Below are 21,108 nucleotides of genomic sequence, written 5' to 3'. Positions count from 1 at the left end.
CCAAAAATCGTCTTCTAGAACAAGTACGCACACATATACGCGTTCTCGTCTCTTGTTTTTACTCACACAAGCAAGCAAATTCTATTTTTATATTTCTTACGCTCTCAACGTGAGCGAGCGGAAAGAGAGCAAATTTGGCCTTCACCAAAAAAGTGGCTGCATAGTGCCAAACGAATGTATGGCCGTTACGCATCTTGTTATTCTAGTGTCTTTGGTAAGGTATTATTGCCGTCACAATAAAATCGTCTCATAGCTAAAAAGCAGTATACCTTCAAATCGAGACCGTATCGGACGTTTCTTAGCGAACATTTTTACTTTTATATATATATACTTTAATATGTACTTTAATATATATGTACACATATATATGTAGAGATATATATACAGTTTGCTGCCATAAAATGAAAACCCAAATAACAGACATAAATCATTTTGCTTTCTTTCGCATACTCGACATTCTGAAGGAAAACTGTGAAACACAGCATGGCGATGAAACTGAGGACATCATCAAATACGCTGATATCCTTAATTTCGCTACCGCAAGCTTTAAATTTACACGAATCGTTAGGGACTGGGATAAAAATTTCTACGCACGTTTGGCGATACATAAGTTGTATGTAGCTCCGCGCAGAAATATAACCATAAGCCTTGACGCGATGTATAAAACTCTAAATGCAGAAACAGAGGAAGGAAGAAAACATTTGGTGAACATCATAACTAGTGTCGTATCAAATCCCAGTCTTCGAAGACTTAAACTGAATAATCTTGATGCATTCTTTTACAAGGAGCACTCGAGTTTCGCTGATGAAATTTTAAAGATATTGCAATTCAAACGAACAGCAAACCAATTGAGTTAATTCTTAATATACCAGGTAAATGGAATCCTTGTCTACACGCATATATTTTTCTATTACATATTTTTACATTGCAGGTCGTGAAATACGTAACCTTCATGGCTTTCGAAATATCTCCAAGCTCATTCTAACAGCTTCTATTGAAATTTCTGACCTTGAGAAATTTTGCCTTTATAACCCTAAATTAAGTACCTTGGAAGTGAATCAAAGTCACTTTTCCGACCATGGAAAGCTAGCTCAAATCGTTCCCCACTGCTCCAATTTAAAGAATTTCAAATTTATACTGGATGATAATGCAAGGGATAATGATTACGTCAGACTATCGCGTTTAAATAGACTACAAAAATTGAAAATTCTGCTGCCTGAAAAAAATGAAAATGATATGGAAATCGACATTGAATCGCACGAAGAAGAAGATATGGGCATGTACTCCGAGGAAATTGGAGCAGTCTCAACTTATACGCGGTCCATTCCAATCTTTCAGCTCCTTAAAGCTTTACACGAAAAGGAAAAATCTACACTAAGGGAATTGTGTTTAGGTTTCGACATTGATGATGAAATGGTACAGATTATTTCGAAATTAAATGAACTACGAGGGTTGGAGTGCGGATTTTATGATCCTAAGAGCGTTAGGCATTTTGTACAACACCCAAATCTTAAACGATTAAGCACACTCAATAAGGCTTCAATAGTTACCGATGATTATGCAGCTTTGCTAGAAAAACAATGCAGTGTCTCAAATTTAGACACAAAAATTATTTTTAATGCTAAGGGAAACCTAAGTATATTTACAGAGAAGGTGGACATTCTTCGGTTGGGTAACTGTGAATCGTTTTTGAAACTGAAAAACCTTAGAAAAATATATGTTCCTGACAAAATGATCAAATATGAGGAATCGACATTGGACCGGTTTTTGGCGCTCGGTGTGGAACTGTGGAACCTTAAGCCTGATTCTTTTTCTGGCCAAGTTTATAGTACTCTTTTAAACGATTCCGATGAAAATATATAAATTAAACACATACACACACGCAGACATTTTACTGACAAACCAGAAAGGACAAGTATTTACTTAACAAGTAAGTTCGCTTTTTGATTAAACTCAACAAGCTTTCCGCTTGTGGAAATAATTTGTACAACGTTCTTGCAAATAGGCTGCACTTCCTCACACTTCCATTCGCCCACCTGAATGACAGGTGTTTATTTTCAGGAAATGCAATTGAGCGTAATTTCATGACGCAGGTATTTTGTCAGCTGGGTTGCGGCTTAAGGTATAATTAAATAATGACACTTGGGAAAATCGAATGTTGCGCTGGGGGAGGGACGTCGGATTTTCGGGTATTTCATTTACTTGAAATAAAATGAAATGAGCAAGTAGAAAATGAAAATACTAAAATATTTGTAGAATTTAGGGCTTGGGTACCCGTGATTGGCAAGGTTTTGCAATTACTATTTTTAAGCCAGATACAAATTTGAAATGACGTTTAATAGAGAACAGCTGGCACTTGTTTCTGAGTGTGTGTGTGTAGCTGTGCGTGTGTTGCGGTGTTGAAAGTGCATGGGACGTTCTCGAATGCAATGCAAATTGCGTATACGCAGTGTGTGATGCGAGTGGCGATGTGCAAACTAAGCACCGAACAGCCTCTGTTTTATTTACGCACTGAAAACCCGTTGAAAACACACAAACACCGTAGAGGCATCGCTGTAAAGAGACAATGAATGTTTAATAATTTAGGTCGAGTGCATTAGTGGCCGATTCCTGTCATCCTATAGTCCTGTCGCACAGACACATGGACAAAAGGACAGACGTCGCCACACATTGCCATAATTTGTCAGATGTCGGTCAATTTTGTGAGACTGCCGCTAATTAAATATGCCAGCACATATATAGACATTGCGAGCAAATCTGCAAAGTAGTTGAGAGCCATGCAAATATGCAATTCCAGACACAACTTGGCCAATCGGCTCGGTTCGAAAGCCAATCCAGTCTCTCAGCCCAGGGCAATGCAAACAATGGTCCAGAAAACACAAAGAACTCTCCAATCAGCCAGTTCACTCCTAATCAATGAATGTCAACCGATGCTGTGGCAAAACCAGATGCTTGTGGCATTTTCATTTGCGATTAATTTAGGTCTGGCATTAAATACACACGCATGTATTTGTTCTATTTTCAGTCTTTTTAGCCACGTTCATTGCTTTCTGAAAATTTTCTGCTGTTCTTGGCTCGCAAGTCAGGCCAACTGATATTTAAATTGGTAACCGAAACCAGTTCATACATTGCACTCCCATCTCCGGCCCGGATAATCTTTATTGTTTCACAGTTCAGTGACACAAATTTGCAATTGCAATTGAATGAATTCTTACATTTCGAGTGCGGGCTTTCCATTCACACACTGCGATAAGAGTGACGGGCAAAAAGTGCTGGAATATATTAATATATTGATGCAAAAAGCACAGAAAGGTTGGTCAACACTTTAAGCCTTGGCCATGGCCAATAAAATGCATTCAAATGTATCTACTTTTACGACTCGCCCTCAAAAAGACCGTTGCGCATTTATTTTAATCGAGGCTGCGGAGGTCAATGCATTGTGTGATATTTATTTACGGCATACGTTGAAAGTTTTTTAAAATACATTATACAAATGAGCAGCGCTAATTATGCATTTAATGCGAAAAAATATCTTCCTTCAAGCCAAGCATAAATATTTGTGCACTTAATTACAAAATGCATTCCGAGGAATTATGAACTCGTATTATCGGTTCGCTGACTTTGGGCATCAATTCATACGTTGAAGTCGACAAGTGAACTTTATTTGGGTTAATTATTTAAAATGGTGAAAGGGAAAATATGGTTAAAAATGTGGACCGATACTGGCGAGAGTTTGTCCCATTTTTTCAGTCATATTTGCTTTTTAATGCAAGCTTACAAGGTATGCATTTACCATAAAGCATTTATTAAAATAACTTTTTGCTGAACAAAAATAAATGAATAATAACTGAAACTATCATTTTGGCCACATTTGTAAACTGTTGATGCTTTGTATTCTTTATTTTTTATTGTTGGTTATACTACAGAAACTCTACCTCCTTTTAGCCAAGGGTGAGAAACTCTATACATTCTGTTCCCTGGCGACGCTTTATTTATTTCGAAGAACCCTTCTGGCCAGATTCAATTAAACAGTTCGCTCCGGGTCCAATTGGCCCATCCGATACCCGCCCTGCCAATTATGTACCTTTCTGCGCAACCAATTAGCCATTTTGTGCGGGTCTAGAGGGCTTGGGGGGTCCATCAAATACACCTGAAACTGGGAAACAGCTTCTGAAACTACAAACCGCCACTTTGAGCGAATGAAGGTCCTTTAGCCGTAAACCAATTATTTGGGGTCCCAAAAGGCTGCCTCGTGTCACCGTTGTCAATTAATTGGATTATTTATGTGTATTTTGATGGCAAGAAAATGCAATCACTTTGCACGCGTGTCAAAATCTCAGGTCCCCGGGAAATTCGCCGAAGCAAATCAGTTATTTCTATGTATATTGCCTACCACATTAATTTCAGACCTTGATTTGAAAACACGCCCACATTTCATTTTTGCCATCTTCAAATAGGTCAATTAATTGTGAAACAGATGTTAAATGCAAGGCCATTGAGTTAATGAGACACAAGCATTCATTTTTTTTTTTAATGGTTAGCAATATGGTTAAAAAACATTCTACATAAATGGATTGAATAGAATAGTTATAGTATCCGCAAAAAAATTAACATTAAAAATGGCAAAGCAAGGTAAAGCCGCTAAAGAGTTTATAAAAATTAATTTATTTTTTAGAGAGTTTCATTAAATCATTCAAATGAGATAAATAAAAGTCATTGAAATGAATTCAGATTTAGTTGTGTACAAGTGTGTTAAATTGATTTTTTTATAATGAAAAGGGAGAGCAAGTTTTTTGTAACAAGACAACTTTTGGTATAACTCAGACCGATTTCAACCTCATTTTGTAAGCCATCCGCTTCCAAAGCCAGTAGATGAAAGTCACTCATTGATTGTAGAGCTCTGTTTCTGGTTATTGCTGCGAAATGTCCTTTGGCAAGTGCACTTCCTTAGAAAATAACTCAGATGTCTGCTACCAGCAAACTACGAGCCCTTCAACAATGACATTAAGAACTACCATCATGTTGAGGAGGCCCCAGGATGTCAAGGAGCAGACAGGTTGTGGATGGGCGTTTAGCTTGACAAAAACCCCTGGTTACAACCGGATGCGACACTGATGGCTTTGTGTTCGATAAATGTCAACAAGCTGAGCCAGTTTTAATTGAAACACTTCACCAAGTTCTGCATCTTGTCATCGAAAATTCGCACGGCATTTTAAAATGTTTCGAAATATCCAATTACGAAATAGTCTGATAGAGCAGTGCACCATGTCAGACTAGTTCGTGTCAACAAAAAAAAAAGTTTTTGCCAAAAACTTTGAGACTTCTGCCCAAAGGCGTTTGGAAGTTAAGGATGTAAACAGTGAAAAGGTCACACGGTTTTGTTTGGACCTTTGTCAAACAATGCAATTACTTTCTTAAGTTCTCAAACGGCAGGAACAAGGCAATCAATTTTCTACACTTGTAGAACAATTTAATTATGTTAAACGCATTTGCCTTGCAGCTCGCTTTAAAGAGAATATGCTTTTATTTATTAAAGTTGTATTTCACTCACAAATCTGAATCAATAAAAACACACTAACAGAATGGAGTTAAATTCAACGATATTGTTTCAAAAGAATAACATGATGCGCTGGAGTCTGGCTTAAATAGAATACTTTAACCGAGAAACAGTCAGTGAAATCTAAAATAGAAACAATAATTTCCGTGGCCACCCGCATTTTCACCGCCATAACACAATGGCCGCTTCCGGTTCGCCATCCTGCTCTTCTTCTCCCATCCCACTTCCGCCACACTTGACGTACTTTCTCCTCCGACAGTTGCCTTTTTTTTCCTGTCTGCCCCTGTCTATCCTGCGTCCTGCTTACTGTCACTGCAAAATGAGAGGAAAGTCTGCGGCATCGGAGCTTGCACAACAGGTGCCATCATTTCGTTTTTTCTTTCCATTCTAAAGAGCCTTTTCTAATTATAAATTGTTTTTAGATTTAAGTGAAAAATTATGCCAAATTGTTTCTGACACATTTCATTAACAGTTCGGAGTTTCGCATAATTGGGAATGCCACTCCTCCCCCAAAAATGCTTTTACTTTTAACTTTTTTCGGCTTCAAGCCCCGCAGGCGCTTTCATTCAAATGGGAGGCAATATTTAAATAAACAATTTTCCCTTACGATTTTTGTTTTCGACGGATAAGGCACATTTTAATTTAAGAATAAAGTAGGTCGATAAGCTAAGTAAGGCCCACCTCTACGATTTCTTGCAATAAATAATAAAAATGCAGTCATATTTTTCCGAGGTTTTCTTGCACTATATAAAAAATTAAGCAATCGAATTTTATATTTTGGAATTATAACACTTACTTAGAATGCATGTACGCAGTTGCTTAATTTTTGGTAAGCCGTGAATGGACTTTAGTCAGAGTTTGGTGATCGGGTGAGGATTTATCTACGTTATCTTGATGGACTCCAAATTTTTCATGCTTCGCATCAGGTTGTAGAACTTTGAAAGAGCATTATGCCTGTTGTTTTTATAGTAATTGTCATTAAATGAACTAACCAGATCATCTGCAAATATGTTTAGCGATTTAAAATTTATTGAAATAAGGCTAAGCAGTGTTAACTCCCAAGGTTCAATATCACCAACAATAGTATAGTATATTGTTGAGTGGGGAAATCGCTAAATCAAATACTACCTCGTTTTAATTTCATTAATCAGTGTAACTTACATTGTAATGTGCAGTGTTGAAAGACGAGAAATAAAGCGTGCTGAAAGATGGTTACAACTGGTTTTCGAATTTAAATGTTTAATATCTACACTTAACAGGCATTTTAAAATTCTATAAATATTAAAAAATATCAACAGGCCAGGACACACACGAGCTCTCACCTGGCAGCATTAACTTTTATTGGCTCGGCACTACTACTGACCTACTTTATATAACACCGAGGAGGCTCAGCACACACACACGCACACATACACTCGCACACCTGCCGACGGGACACACGCATAGGAAATACACATACAAATACAGGGAAGAATGAGCGGAAAAGCCCGGCTCAGCGGGCGTACTTTGATCTATGGCCTGACTGCCAGGCATTTTCCTTTTCCCTCAACTTTTCCGTCAAAGACCCCGCCATCCGCAGCTGTTAAACTTTTCGCCGAGGAGCAAGTAATTTCTTTGCGTTGCTCGTTAATTAAATTAACACAGCACGCGGTCGCAGCACTGAACAGAATAGAGGTGAGCCAAACCCATCGGCGATTCAATATCATGTCCTTGTTGTAAAACATCACAAGGCAAGGATTTCCCCTCAACTTCTTCAGAGTTACAGAGTCAAACGAATTTTGTGAAACAAAATCCCCTTCAGCGATTTATTTCAGTTAAAGAAATAACTCTATACAATTTATATATACGATAATATGCTATTTTATTTCTAAGATATATAGAAATCATCATACGAGTATATGGTGACATCGAGGAAACTTCCATCTATGTGTTTCACCCATTTCATCGAATTGATTATATTTTATTTTTTTTAATCCTTAATGCTACAGATATGAATCGCAATTCCCATCAAGGTCGACCCTAGACGCCATTATTTAACTTACTTAAACCGAAGCACGATTAAAAGCTAAACGACAGCCCACAAGTCGTATTGTAAATCAAACTTTATGAACCAGGACAAATATTATATTTCGTATATTTCCATCGATAAATACATGTACATAGAAAAGCTACCCACCCGCAAGAGCGGGCGTGAGAAAACAATTTTAAATAATTCAAAGCCGCAGACGGGAAGCCTCCAGATGCCCAGGGGCATCAGAGTACGTACAGCAATGGAAGTGGAGTATCCTGTGGATACATGTGTATGGGATGGCATTGGATAATAGTGTCTTGCAGTCAAAGTGCGTGTATGCAAGGAATTATCAAGTGTTGTCAACACAGCACACACATACATGTCGACTTCGGTCCTTTAAGGACCTCCGGCCATAGAGCTTATGTAAAGTGAAAGTGTGCGTGGGCGTGTCATAAGTGTGCCACCCATAGCCACCCAGAACCCCACACTTTCACTCCGCCAATCCTCCGGCCATCCAGTCAAACACTCTTGTTTGTGCGATTGTCTGTGCGACAATAAACGAACTTACACATGCGAGAAATGCGTCGGGCAAAGAAAACGACCGGAAAGGCATACATAAATAAGTTTCCGGATTAAGCCCACACCTCCCACGTCGCCATTTTCTTGGGCGGCCATCCACGCCAGTTGGTGCAATAAAACCGAAATGGAACCGGGCCCAGGCACTACGAATGAGCCAATCTGAGCTCATATTTGGAAGATTTTCATCGCGTACATGAAAGACAGATGTGCGTTCATACGGATTATAAGCAAATGACCATCATACCATCTGTACAGCATCCAGTTAAAGAAGTCAGATAGATAAGTTTTTCTGATTTATAAAACATACATATGTTATTTTACAAGTATACTAGCTATAATTTCATTAATTTTAACAATTTATCGGATATTAAATGAGTTATGCAATTTTTATGGTACATCTGGTGGTGTTACGCATATTTGGACATAAAGCATTTTGTGACATGGCGGTTAACGCATTTTCTTTTTAGCTCGTTTATTGCTTCGCCAAAAAGATATTTCATTTTTATTCGGCCCAGCACGTGGTTCACATTCGCATTCAATATTCAGGAGTCTCAACAAATTACTTGAACCCTTTTCATGGCTCCTTGGATGGCCCAAAAGGCTTGAAGTCATTTGTCAAAAAGCGCAAAAGCGGCTTTCAAGAAAACAGAGGCAGCCCAGTGTCACTTTCACACTTCCTTACTTATGCAAATGTTCTCATCTCATTTGCGCAGCAAAGACAACACAAACGGCTAAAAGAAGGATAAAACATATACAATATCAGAGGTCCTGCCCTGCGGCGGGGACTACAAACACATCGCCTGTCATCTTTTCGCACATTAGTCCTACTTCATTTCTTGGCCCTGCGTCTGATTAAATTACATACAATTTTGGACAAGGAGGCTAGCGATGACAAACCAGTGATGCGCAAACTTACATCAATCCTTGGGGGTAACTAAAAATCAAGAACATGTTATGCTAACGAGCGCCTGAAAAACACGACTGATAAGCCTTCAGATGTGGTGAGTAGTAGATATATTGAAAATACCATCTCAGATCCGTGGCTTAAAGGTAATGTTCTTCCTTTAACCAGCTGAATTTAATGCTACCAATTTGCGTTAACTTTCACGAAAGTAACCAATGAAAATATAGAAGACAAAGAAAAAGACTTCGAACTAACTATCAGCGATGTTCCAGGAACCAATAGCCCGAACATTTCCCCTAATTGTATCAGTCTGCGAATTTATGGCCCCAACTATTAAATGTTCCAGCCGGACCTCCTCCACTGCTGGTATTTTATGACCAAAGCTCGGTAAAAGAAAATGGGAGAGGGCAGGAGGAGGCATGGCCACCACGGTTACTAAAGGTGAGGGTTCAGCCAGCGCAGCATGTTATAAGAAATTCAATTATAAGGATTTTATAATGGTTTTTGCGTGGCCACAATGCACTGCACTTTTTTTCAAAATCTTATATTATCGGAGGTGACACATTTGAGATATGAGATATCTTATTAAATTCAAATTATGCGACTATCAAGAACAGCCAAGTTCGTGATTGATTTTGATATTCGGCTTTAGCGATTCCACAGTTGTTTCCCAGAGAAACTTATCAAAATAAAAGGTGAACTATACAAAATTGATATGTGTGTGTGTTATATTTCTGATAAGCTATGACCAGTTTTCAAATTCGATTGATTTCGGACCAAAATCTGGTCCTCGTGAACGCCCCACATCACGAGTCGGAGGTTTTTGTACCCCAGATATTCAACAAGGACATTGTGCTGTGGAACATCGTACGAGATCGTCGGTCGAATCCAAAAGTCGAATTTTGTGAAGAGCCTGTCCAGGGTCAAGACAATGGTCAGATCGGCCAGCGCCCACAGATCCAGACTCGGATAACGACGGCGACGGCAGGTCTGGCCCCCTGGGCGGTGTCCATCGATGGCAGTCCATTTAGAAGAGTTGCGGAGGAAGGTTCCCGGTGTCCACTGTTTTCACTCAAGCTCATCTCAAATGGCAGCGTAGTGCTCGTGGAATGTAATGTCCACGAATCGGAGATCTTTCTACCGCAGATTTGCGGTCAGTACGTAGGCATGAAACGCATCACCGGCCGCGAACTTTTACTGCCATCCAAACCGAAGATCTCTGCTATCCAACCAGCTAAGTCCAATTGTTTACGCATTCAACCGACTCGCTTCTGTTCAAAAACGACCAACTTGGATATTCAGGCAAAAAAACGAAGGAAGCGCAAAAGTCAAGAGCAAACCAATCACTCTGGAGCTGGGGATCAACGAACGTTGAAGTCTGCGAAACGATAGCCCCTCGTCAAATTCATTTTATGTGTATGTCAGTCGAAAATAAATTCTAAAATTTCCTGTACCAGACCATACGATCGTGATAAAATCCAAATCAAGAATAATATACAAAGAAATGATTATAGAATAGAATTTAGCTAGATAATTTTAGCTTTTTCTAGCTAACCGATCTATCCGCCTGATGGCGCCACTCCAAGACAAAGCTTCATACTTTGAATCAGCTGATGAAGCTTTTTTTGCGAAACAATCCATCCCATTGGCATAGGTCAGTATGTGTATACCCGGTAAAACTGGTTGTGTGACCAATTGCTGACTAGAACGTATCTAATCTGAGGGAAAATAACAATATTACTCATAACATAAAGTTTCGACGCGTCTTGGGCTTGCGATTGATTAGAATGGATATTTGTATTCAGTGTTTTTTCAATTGTTTCCGTAATGGGTCTCGCAAATATAGAAGAGCTCTACAACGACTGTCTATACCATATATTTGACTTTTTGACCACTCAAGATCGCATTATTTTCGCACAAGTATGCCACAGATTTCGTCAGCTTTTTATAAATCAGTGTGCTGCTAAATACCGCGTGTATACCCTCGATAAAGACAGTTCCCGACTTGAGCTGATTCAATTTTGTATTTGTCGCGAGACAGTAGAGTGCTTGACCATTGACCTGGATCACTTCGATACGGCTAGATGTTGCAGAACCTATGGATGTGAAACTCCAGAGAACTGTTTTCAAATTCTCTGCCAGACTTTGGCCGGTATGCTAAGGCTAGAGCATTTGGTAGTCAAGCAGGAATCGATGCTAGTTACACCGATTCAAAAGCCATTCGATCAGATATTGACCGCCGTCAGACATTTGCAGAAGCTCAGAAGATTGGAAATTCGTGCTAGAGACGGTAAGAAAATATATTCCTTTCAATTCAGAACATTTCATGAAACACATTTTTGCTAACAGCTAATTTTCGAATTACAGAGGTGGTCAAAAGTATTTACACAACGAGCTTTTTTTTCAATTAGTTGACAATTGAAAAAAAAGCTCGTTGTGTAAATACTTTTGACCACCTCTGTATATAGACAGCAGCTTCGAACGTGTTAGTCAACTTTGCCATCTCGAAGAATTGCAGATCCTCGTCCCAAAAATTTCACTCGGAACTCTCGTGAAATGTTGCAGGTCCAGTGGCAATCTTCGCAGTCTTCATCTGGGCTATGCCTGCATACAGAAGAATTTGAGCCACATAGTGCCGCATTGCAAGAACTTGGAGGTGCTCAAGTTTGGCATGCCCGCGAATTCTTCTGAATACTTGAAGCTGGCTAGGCTACCGAAGCTGCGGCAACTATCCTACTTTGGGATTCGCAGAAGCGGCTCCTTTGAACCACTTCTTTCAGCTCTAGCTGCCAAATCTCAGTTGACACATCTGTCCATCGACGGAGGGAGTCTTACTATGCAGGAGACCTGACAGTTGGTCCGCATCCAGAGCTTAAGGCATTTCAAGGGCTTCTACTCAACGACTGACTGTGTGGAGATGCTGGGTTGTCTTGCCAATCTGGAGGAGCTCCGCCTCTCGATATTCTGCCCAACGGATATTTCCAATAGTCTTCTGCCAATCATTGCAAAATGCAAACATCTAAAGCTTCTGCAAATTGCAGGAGGAAATGTCAATACAAAGTCCCTAAACGATGCTATTAGCCTTAGAAAATCTGAACCATTTGTCTTAGTCTTAAAATAAATCAATAGATACATTTTCAATACATTTTAAGAAAAACATACTACGTTGCACATTATATAGCGTGCAACTAACTAATCTTACATCATTTTGAGTGAGTAAAATGATAAACTTTTTGAATTTGAGTTAAAAAAGTGCATTCCAAGTGCGATAAAATTACTATTAATATGAGTTGTAATCTGGCGTTATTCAAGATAATACATATATGAGCCTAATTTTCTCAAGATCTAGAACACATTTTGCCGCTCAAAGAACTTTAAAAGTATGTCGCAAATTTCGCATACTCAAGTGCCAAAGCAAGAATATGATATGAGTATCTCAAAAATAGTTGAGCAAGTTGTTCGCCCTTCTGGGAGAACGATGAAAAATGCACTTTGTAATTCTCGTAGCTCGTCAGTGTGGCACATGCAACGTCGCCCATTCGTCGCCCGGCACTTATAAATGTCACATTAGAGTCTCATTCTCGTGGAGTGTGGAAGGGGGGAGGCGGGCGGAGATGGGGACTGCAGCTCGTTATACTTTCGCCCCCCTTAGGCGGGAATGGGCGTGGTTCTGCCTGAATTTCTTCTTCCAGTTGCCGTAATAAGAGTTTATATTCCAGTCACATACACCTTTTTCGTGAGATTTCGTGTTCGGAATATGGGCAACACTTGACCCAAAGAACTGGTGGCTAATGTGGATTATTTTAAAGTCCAACGTGACCCGCTGAGTTTTTTTCAATTAATTACAACCTGTCGGAAATGGGAGAGATTATTTAAATAATTTGTATTTATTTTAAACGATTATGATACGTTCTCAGTTTCGCTTGAATGAATTATTTTTCTTTGTGTAACATTTAAGTTGATTGCCGTTAAATTCTTATTATTACAATAAGTCTTAAGCTTAGAAATTTTGTATTCTACCAAGAACTTGAAAGTTCTCAATGAAACAAGTTATCTTAATGGGAACATTGATTTCTATATTTAAATTAAAAATCCATACATTGTACATCTCAAACTGCTGGCCTTTAAATATTCATTTCGAATTCGCGTGAATATATCAACTGTTGCTTTCACCCTTTTCAGTAAAATATCCATATCCCTGCCATCAGTTAAACCCTTTTTGTTGGCTGTCTCCTGACAGAGCATTTAACGAGAGCGGGCCATAAATCTTTTCTGGCCAGCAGTCGCCACCTATAGACTGTGCCAAATAGATTGAAATACATTTTCGCTTTTATGTTTCTGGGTTTTCAGGATTCAGGACTGAGGACTCGGGATTTTTTATTTCACAAGGACTTCATTGAGAATTAAAGTGTGCTCCAGTGGGGATTTGGCGCTATCAGAAGTCCTTGTCTGGCCGGCAATTTGTCAGCCAGGCGATAATCCGGCGGAGTGAGGAAGTGAATGCTGAAATCCCAGACATTGTAGGCCCTATATATACAATGCGTGCTCCTTGAAGTGCTCTAATGACCGACATTGTAGGGTGTTTGTTGGGCCCAACAACCGGAGGTTTAACTTCCTATATCCGTGCCTCAGGATTGCGCCGACAAACGTATCCATTCCGATTCTCCTTTGTGAGCCCTTCAATTCAATTGATTTCCAGTAACCAAAGCGATAAAATTGGAGGGCGCAGCACCGTTCCCACACACCCCATATGGATTTATATATAGTGTTTGCTTATATATGTGGCTTGGCATTGTTGCGTGGAGATTTATCATTGATTGAGGCCATGAAATTTACACTTCAAGTGTCTCGGGCAAATGCTTTTCCTATTTTGTCACTGCGGAAACGCAGAAACCCAAAATGCCCCCTACCACCAATCAAAATGTGCCCAGTTCATTGAACTGCAAAGTGTAAATCATTTGGGGCTGGCTTTAAAATGCCTTTCGGTGCCCAACGAATTATCAATGGAATGACATTTTATTGGCACACATTTTTGGGTTAATCCGATTGCCAGCAACAAACAAATCTATTACATATATTTGATTAATTTTCCGTTATTAACTGGATTGTGCAAACAGGTTTAATAATTCGTGAAATTTAATCGGTTATAATGTAATGCAGAATTGAGTTGACATTGACATCACTCAAGTCACTTTATTTTATAATTTTACAAAAGAACTTTTGAGATTGTAAATAACTAAAAAATAAAACTATCTATACAAAATACTCATTCGAGTGCTCATGCTTGAAAGTCTAAAAGTCTAGTTCTAGATTTACTTGAGGTTTACATTGAAGCCATCACAAAATTTAATATATACCCTTTTGTGAAGTTGAGGAGCTTCGTCATTTCTGTGATTCAAATGCAGATTACCTAGAGCCCTCAAGCCTTAAAGTTATCCACTGGCAGGAGCACCGCAATGAAACTGAATGATAACAATTTGGTTTGCATGGCAAAGTCGTTTCGAAGCCAAAAGCGGTTGTTACCTCTTCGTTGCTCGTTTCGACGTCTTGCAGCACGCTTGCTCGCTTTTGGTGGTAATCTTTTTACCGCATTTTTGTAGCCCACATGGCTGACGATGGTAGACGTTAGACTGCATCCCGCAACCGCACACCAACATGCCAATTGTGGCCAAGACGGCGGGCCTTTTGGGCGGGCCAGAAAGATGATAAAGAGCGCAGCAGCGAATGCTCCTCGAACACGAAAGCTGAACTGGGTGTTAACCCATTTGGCTAGCAGTTGTTGTTCTGCGGCATGTACACACATATTTTAACAGCCAGGATATAACGCCGAGTTTAGAAGCTTTTCTTCTTGCCACTTGATTGCCCGCAATCATTTCACCTGAACATTGCTCTTTTGGCCACTTCCAAAGCACATTTCAAAGAGAATATGCATAAATATATAGTATTTACAATGAAATACTAATATAAGACGTATAAGTAAAATATAGTGTTTCGCTTTTATTTCGTTCCCTTTGCGTAATTAGAATCACAATTTTTGAGCAAAAGCATCTACTTCCATGGGACTTCACACTTCCGAGGACAATGGCAGAACCCTTTGAACTCACCTGGCGACGACAGGAAAATAAGGACGAAATTGTCGTTGCTTTTTACGGTTAGGGTTATGAAATGTTCTTAGATGGAGGTATGTATGTGTACATAAATATTCGCACATATTCAAATTGAGGCTGTGAGCCTGGCTGGGGAGTCATCCCCCTCTCACCCCTCTTTGTGTGTGGTCTGGCTTTTAATGGTTTTATGCCTTTATGGCAAAAACCAATTTATTTGCCCATCCCCTTCCGGTTCCTGCTCCACTTCCTGATCCTCTGGCGTCTTTCGGTCGAGTGGACCAACCTTTAGAGTCAAGTCATAAACAGTAGAATAATAGAATATTAAGAGAAGGGAGCTCCAAGCCTTCGACCATCGTGGGTCCTGTGCTGGAGAAATAGAGGTATGTATGTGGCACTAAAGAAATTAATATATATTTACAATATTGAATTCCTCAACCTTTAAGTTTGACTTTTATACACAGGAATCATTATTCTTTTTGTCGGACTGCTAATAATAACAAAAGCTTTTTTCTAAAGAAAAATTTCTTTAACTTCAAAAGAGAAAAAATTATAATTACAAAGGTCCTATGACTAATTAAAATGAAAACTTCTTTCCGTTTCCTAAAAAGTGTGTCACTTCAAATTGGATTCAATAAGGAAAGCCAAGGGTACTGCTCCAATTAGGCTGAGGTTCTGGTCTTGTAATCGGAAATGGAAATTAGATCACGGGTTGACCAGTTACTAAAGGGAGGCCAGCTAACCAGTTTCGGATTCGGCTTATGGAGGGGACAGGACCCAGTCCCATTAATCAAACACCTCAATCAGGGACTACCTGGCCGCACTTTAGCAGTACTCAAAATTCAATTTCGCAACCACAACGGTGCTGTAGATGCGGATGCGAATACGGCTGGGATTTGGTTTTTGGTGACCGGCGGGGTGGGAGACGCTGATGACCTCATTAGCTTCAAGTTGCGGATGATGACTTGTTACGAAGGACACTGACTTGGTCCTTTTCCACTCACTTGCAGTTGCAGTCGCCGAGTGGAGAAGCCCATCCACAGCAAGCCACACACTTTAGCCTACTTAACGACTTTGTTAGCCATAAATTCCGCTGGCCAACAATAAGGATATTGGATGTCAACGTCGTCTTGTCTCGCTGTGAACATTCTCCACTGTAATTTCCAGTAAAATGAAACGGAATTTCCTCGTCCACGCTGCGCTTTTCATTCTACATTCCTTGCATTCTCCAATTTTCATATTTTCCTCTTATTTCATTTGAATTGTGTGCACGTATTTTATTCACTTCAGCTTGTTGTTTCGCTTTTTATGCCAGGCCAAAATGGAAACTGGTCAAAGTCAACGAAATTGTTGCTCAAATTGAGGATATCCAAATCCAATTTAATATAAAGATAGACTTTAAAGAATGCAAGAAGCTCTATATCTAATATATATGCAATAAATCAAAAAGAATACAACACCATTTGTTTATTTTTGAATTAATGTGACATAACCGTTGCCGCCCATCATTGCATTTCGGTTAAAGAAAGGCAGATTTCAAACAAGGACGGTCAAAGGATCTTCAATTTTCAATATAAATCAAATCGTTTACAGCATCCTGTAGGTCCTGTATGTCCTGTATGTCCTGTATGTCCTGTGTTCCCATTGCCAATCCCATTGGCTCTTACGCACATGTAAATAAACCCGAACATTGTTTATTTTTATATGCCCCTCCATGCATATCGAAGGATTTGCTGTAAGTTCGGGTAAGGTCGTCGTAGCTCAATCTATATGTATACATAAATATATAGGGTGCGTATGTATGTATATAGTTTATCGCCAGGACGGAAGGAAGCAGGACCCACAGCGGGAAATAAATTCAGGCGGTAGCAGGAAATTATTTATATTATATTTTTTATGTATTCTGCACTGCTTTTTTTTATATATCATTTTATTTGTTACATTTCAGTTGGTTTTATAGTACTTTATTTTTTTGTTTGCTTGCCAAATATTTAATATGCAATTTAATCAAAATAAAAAAGAAGGCCCACTGGAGCTGGCCTCCAAACAAGAGGTGGCGATATTAAAATACACACAGAGGCCGAGCGAAAACCCAAATATAAATTATAATTTCCGCTGGCGGCCACACAACACAACATATCCTTCTGCCAGCAATGCCATAAAAAAGAATCCCGACAACATCTGCGCGAAGTGCGTTCAATTATTTGATTTTTTTCGGTTGGTCGCTGGTATCCTTGCTGCTGCTCCTTTTGGCCACTGACCTCACAATTTCCATGGAGCAGATAAACTTTCATCAAGTCTGCGAAAGAAACAAGACAAACAACAACGAAGCAATTTGTTGTATTCCTTGTTTTTGTAACCAATTTTAAGGGAAATGTTATGGCCACTAAGGAAAGTCGTCTGGACTTCGGACCTTGTACTGCACTCCATTTCATGTCCTTAAGCGGTATACGATTGCTACAAGTGCCTTTCAGCTAGCCAAACAGAAAAGAAGCATTTAATTTCCAGGGAATGTGAGTCAAGTTGAAAGTTATATTGTTTCTTGTCGGGAGAATTCATTTGCATAGAAATCAGTTTTTAATTGGTTACTTTTTTACGAATTTCGTTGTTTTTAAGTTGTCCAAACTGTGTTATGTCAAAGAAGCTTGTTCGATAATTTGTTTTAATTATATTAGACTTTTTAAATTATTCCATTTTTAGCTGAACTATCTAAACGCAGCCGAACCAAATTAATAAATTATATAAAATCTATACGAAATAGTTTTTTTATTAACCCCTCTGGCATGTGATATTTGTCATTAATTCTTCCGCCTCGTTCTCTTGAAACCCCAACCACAAATTTCCCAACTCTGTGTGCCCCATTTGATGATTACTGTCCAATAGTCTGTGAGGGATACTTGAGCAAATATTGCTTACCGCACAAGGAAGCATAAAAACATAATTTCGGCTTGCCCCATTTCGAATACACCGACACCGACCTAAGCGAGCGGAAAACGGAAAATCGGAAAAACGGAAAAGCGGCAAGGAGCTGGGGCTTGGAAAAGTGGAAAGTGCGCTTCAAATCAGCAAATGGAAATGTATCGAAAGCACTGAATAGAGGGGGCAAATATTCATGATAATGCCAAGGACATAGCTCTACGACGGGAAATGCCATGAAAAAGCCAGCGGAAAATTTAAGAAAATTCTTCACGACAGCCATTTTATGTGCGTTGCGTTGTTTGTATTTCCCGTGTATGTGTATATGTGTATGTGTGTGTGTGTGTGCGTGGCCCAGAAGAAAAAGGATTAAATCAATGTTGTGGAACAAATTGTGTTTTGTGAACGACATGAAGGTAATGCAGCCGAGCCGTATTTGATATCCCCATTTCTTCCAGCGATTTTGCGCCCTCGCCAACAAGGCAATCGCATAACGAGGGTATAGCATTTCCCGATTCGAGGCCCCCAACGTGGGCGTGGCCCCGCCCCCGACATGACCACACACGATGTCCCATTTGATTTTGATGGCGTGAAGCCCACACGAGCGTTAATAATCTGAGCACACACACACACACACGAAACTGGCACATATGGTTGGCAAAAGAATGGGCAAGGACGACTCCTTCATGGAAATTAACTTGTTAGGTTGACAAAATCTGTAGACCTTTTCTTTAAAGATTTATTTAAATTGCAAGATTTATGATGTTTATGTTATTTTTTTTTGTACCAGATAATAATGAAATATTGTTTATATGTATATTTATGTAGTAATGCATTTCTGCAAAATTGTTTTCAAGAGATTGCACATTCGTTGCAGTGTTGTGATTGTGTCACACAACTCACTCAGTCTTTATTGCACTCACTTAAAAGTATGGGCAATCGAACCGCCACCGCCCACATCTAAGTGAGCAGCTCATCCACCTCGAGAAGGGGGCGTGGCAAATGTCCGACAGCCCGGGCCAAATTCGCCACCGAACAGGCATATAGATAGCCATTCTTCAGGTTACCCTTGGAGTTGCTTTTGTGCAGCCAGGTAAGCCATTGCACCTGCTCCTCCACTGGATCGCAGATGATATAGGACTCGTGGATCTGGGCCAGGGTGGCATGTGGGTTATTCACACCCACCAAAGCGATTCCGCGGGTCGGATGGCCCTCGTCGATGAGGACGCGATAGAAGAGCTGGGGCACGGCCACCACACCTATGTTATCGGCATTGGTGGTCAGGTGGAGGACTTTGCTGCCAGCCACCTTCATTTCGCCATAGATGCCCGTATACACAGTGGCCGTGATGCCCGAACGGGCCACATATTGTCGGGTGGAGTCCTCCAGCTTGGACCACTGACCACCATTGAAGCTCTGCCACTGCGGCGCCACGTTCATGTAGTTGAAGCTGCTCTTCTGCTGACTGGCATAGATTAGATCCGCTTTGGCCGTCAAATGTCCGCGGGCCAGGAACAGACCACTCTTCACGTCAATGAGGCCGGGCACTATCAGTTTCTCCTGGCTCTTGTGCGAATAAATTCTGGCCATGTCAAAGCCCGTGAAATGGCCGGCGGTGCTAAACCTCGGGCGTTTCAATTTTTTCTGGAAGTGCACATTCGCCGGTGTCAGTTGATGGTGGGCGTAGTGGGTGCGCAGGTGATTTGGGTCGTGGCACAGCTCCATGGTGGCCACAAATCTGCCATCTCCGGTGTCATAGCCCACGCGATACAAGTACGAGGTGGATGGACTCGGAGTGTCGCTGCCACAACTCCTGTCCAATCGCTCCACGGTGTAGGGCATGGAGTGATTGCAGACAAGGTCGCTGAATTGGATTTTAGCACCCATCCACTCGAAGGTGGTGTCCTGCACGCACTTCACCCGAATGGAGCGCAGCTTCGCATCGAAAGACTCTCCATTGGCGGGCGCGAAGGGATGGCTGCAGTGCAGCTCAATGCTGGCGCCGCGTTGAACCTCCAGGTACCCATCAGCATTGGGCAGCCAGTAGAGATCTGTTCCAGGGCGCAGGTACAGCGGTTGCACTTTATCCGAACGGGGCAGATCCTTTTGCACATCCACTCTGCAGGGAGAACCTAAAATGGGAAATTAGATGTGTTAAGATGTGGCTAAAAATTCTTGGCATAATTTTAGGCGATGGCATAAAGATTAAATATTTTAACACAATAATATTGTTATATATACCAATAATAATATATTGTAATATATATAAAAATACATATATTTGTGTTAAAATATAGTATTAAAATACATATATACATATATAAATTAAAATATAATATTATAATATATACATATATAAAACAATTGTAATATAATAATTTTATTTGCATATATATTGTTAAATATTTAAGTCTTTCTTATTTTAAATTGTAACCAATTTATTTTCCAGCCATTTGGTGCTATGTATTTTACTTTGTTGAATCAGGTGACTTTTACATATGTGTAAATAAGGTTCGGTAGTTTTTTGTTTCTATAAAGTTTTTTTTTTTAAAGAAAAACAAACAGCAGACGTTTTTGCATTCGAAAATGTACATTTTATTCCGAATGTGACCACTACACTCAAACAAAGCTCAGTCTGCTTTGGATAAACGTATGGTTATTAACTTTTAGGCGACCACTTACCTTGATAAAATATTTCTCCATCGATGTGCAGTCCATCGAGATCTTTGATTATCTGACCCACATCTGGAATGGGTGCGATCGCCTCACGTGCAAGACTCTCTCTCAGAATCAAGACCGCCAAAATCAGGCCGATAAACTGGAGCATCATTTTGTTTGGTGAAGTCGACCGGTGAAGTTGCTATCTAACCGCCGACTGAATAATTTGTTTGGTGAACAGGTGTTTTTATTTATATTCTCAGTTCGTGCTCTTGTATCTTACTCTCTCTCTCACGCTCTCTTTCTCTCTCTCAATATCTCTCGCTTTTCTTCTTTGTCTTGAAATCTCTCTGAGAATAAAGATAATACTATGATATTG

The 21,108-nt window shown here is 39.9% G+C and overlaps 4 protein-coding genes across 4 annotated transcripts; 3 read left to right on the top strand and 1 right to left on the bottom strand.

The window, feature by feature from the left end:
- Positions 1–401: 401 nt before the first annotated feature.
- LOC117140090 lies at positions 402–1,875 on the top strand. The gene is given in 3 exon segments (XM_033302847.1): positions 402–831; positions 834–872; positions 932–1,875. Coding segments are annotated over 3 exon segments (1,401 nt in total). The 3' UTR covers positions 1,864–1,875.
- Positions 1,876–9,728: 7,853 nt separating this feature from the next.
- LOC117140475 lies at positions 9,729–10,533 on the top strand. Its single transcript, XM_033303424.1, has one exon. It carries the CDS (start codon positions 9,796–9,798, stop codon positions 10,441–10,443), a length of 648 nt encoding a protein of 215 aa, XP_033159315.1. The 5' UTR covers positions 9,729–9,795; the 3' UTR covers positions 10,444–10,533.
- A 192-nt stretch (positions 10,534–10,725) lies between these two features.
- LOC117141612 lies at positions 10,726–12,192 on the top strand. The gene is given in 2 exon segments (XM_033305132.1): positions 10,726–11,341; positions 11,562–12,192. Coding segments are annotated over 2 exon segments (1,074 nt in total). The 5' UTR covers positions 10,726–10,878; the 3' UTR covers positions 12,173–12,192.
- A 6,698-nt stretch (positions 12,193–18,890) lies between these two features.
- On the bottom strand, positions 18,891–20,937 carry LOC117141599. Its single transcript, XM_033305113.1, has 2 exons — positions 20,754–20,937; positions 18,891–20,203 (listed from the first exon to the last, which is right to left on the bottom strand). Exons 1-2 carry the CDS (start codon positions 20,899–20,901, stop codon positions 19,032–19,034), a joined length of 1,320 nt encoding a protein of 439 aa, XP_033161004.1. The 5' UTR covers positions 20,902–20,937; the 3' UTR covers positions 18,891–19,031.
- Between the last annotated feature and the right edge of the window lie 171 nt (positions 20,938–21,108).

The sequence above is a fragment of the Drosophila mauritiana genome, chromosome 3L (assembly GCF_004382145.1).
Source record: "Drosophila mauritiana strain mau12 chromosome 3L, ASM438214v1, whole genome shotgun sequence".
NCBI lineage: Eukaryota > Metazoa > Arthropoda > Insecta > Diptera > Drosophilidae > Drosophila > Drosophila mauritiana.
The sequence above is the reverse complement of the archived record's forward strand: the minus strand, read 5'-3'. Positions and strand labels throughout refer to the sequence as shown.

Excerpts from the sequence above, each read along its gene's own strand:
- LOC117141599 (XM_033305113.1), bottom strand. The coding sequence starts at position 20,901 with ATGATGCTCCAGTTTATCGGCCTGATTTTGGCGGTCTTGATTCTGAGA. Across the intron at positions 20,204-20,753 it reads TGGAGAAATATTTTATCAAG|GTTCTCCCTGCAGAGTGGAT; the intron begins GTAAGTGGTCGC and ends TTCCCATTTTAG.
- LOC117140475 (XM_033303424.1), top strand. The coding sequence starts at position 9,796 with ATGACCAGTTTTCAAATTCGATTGATTTCGGACCAAAATCTGGTCCTC.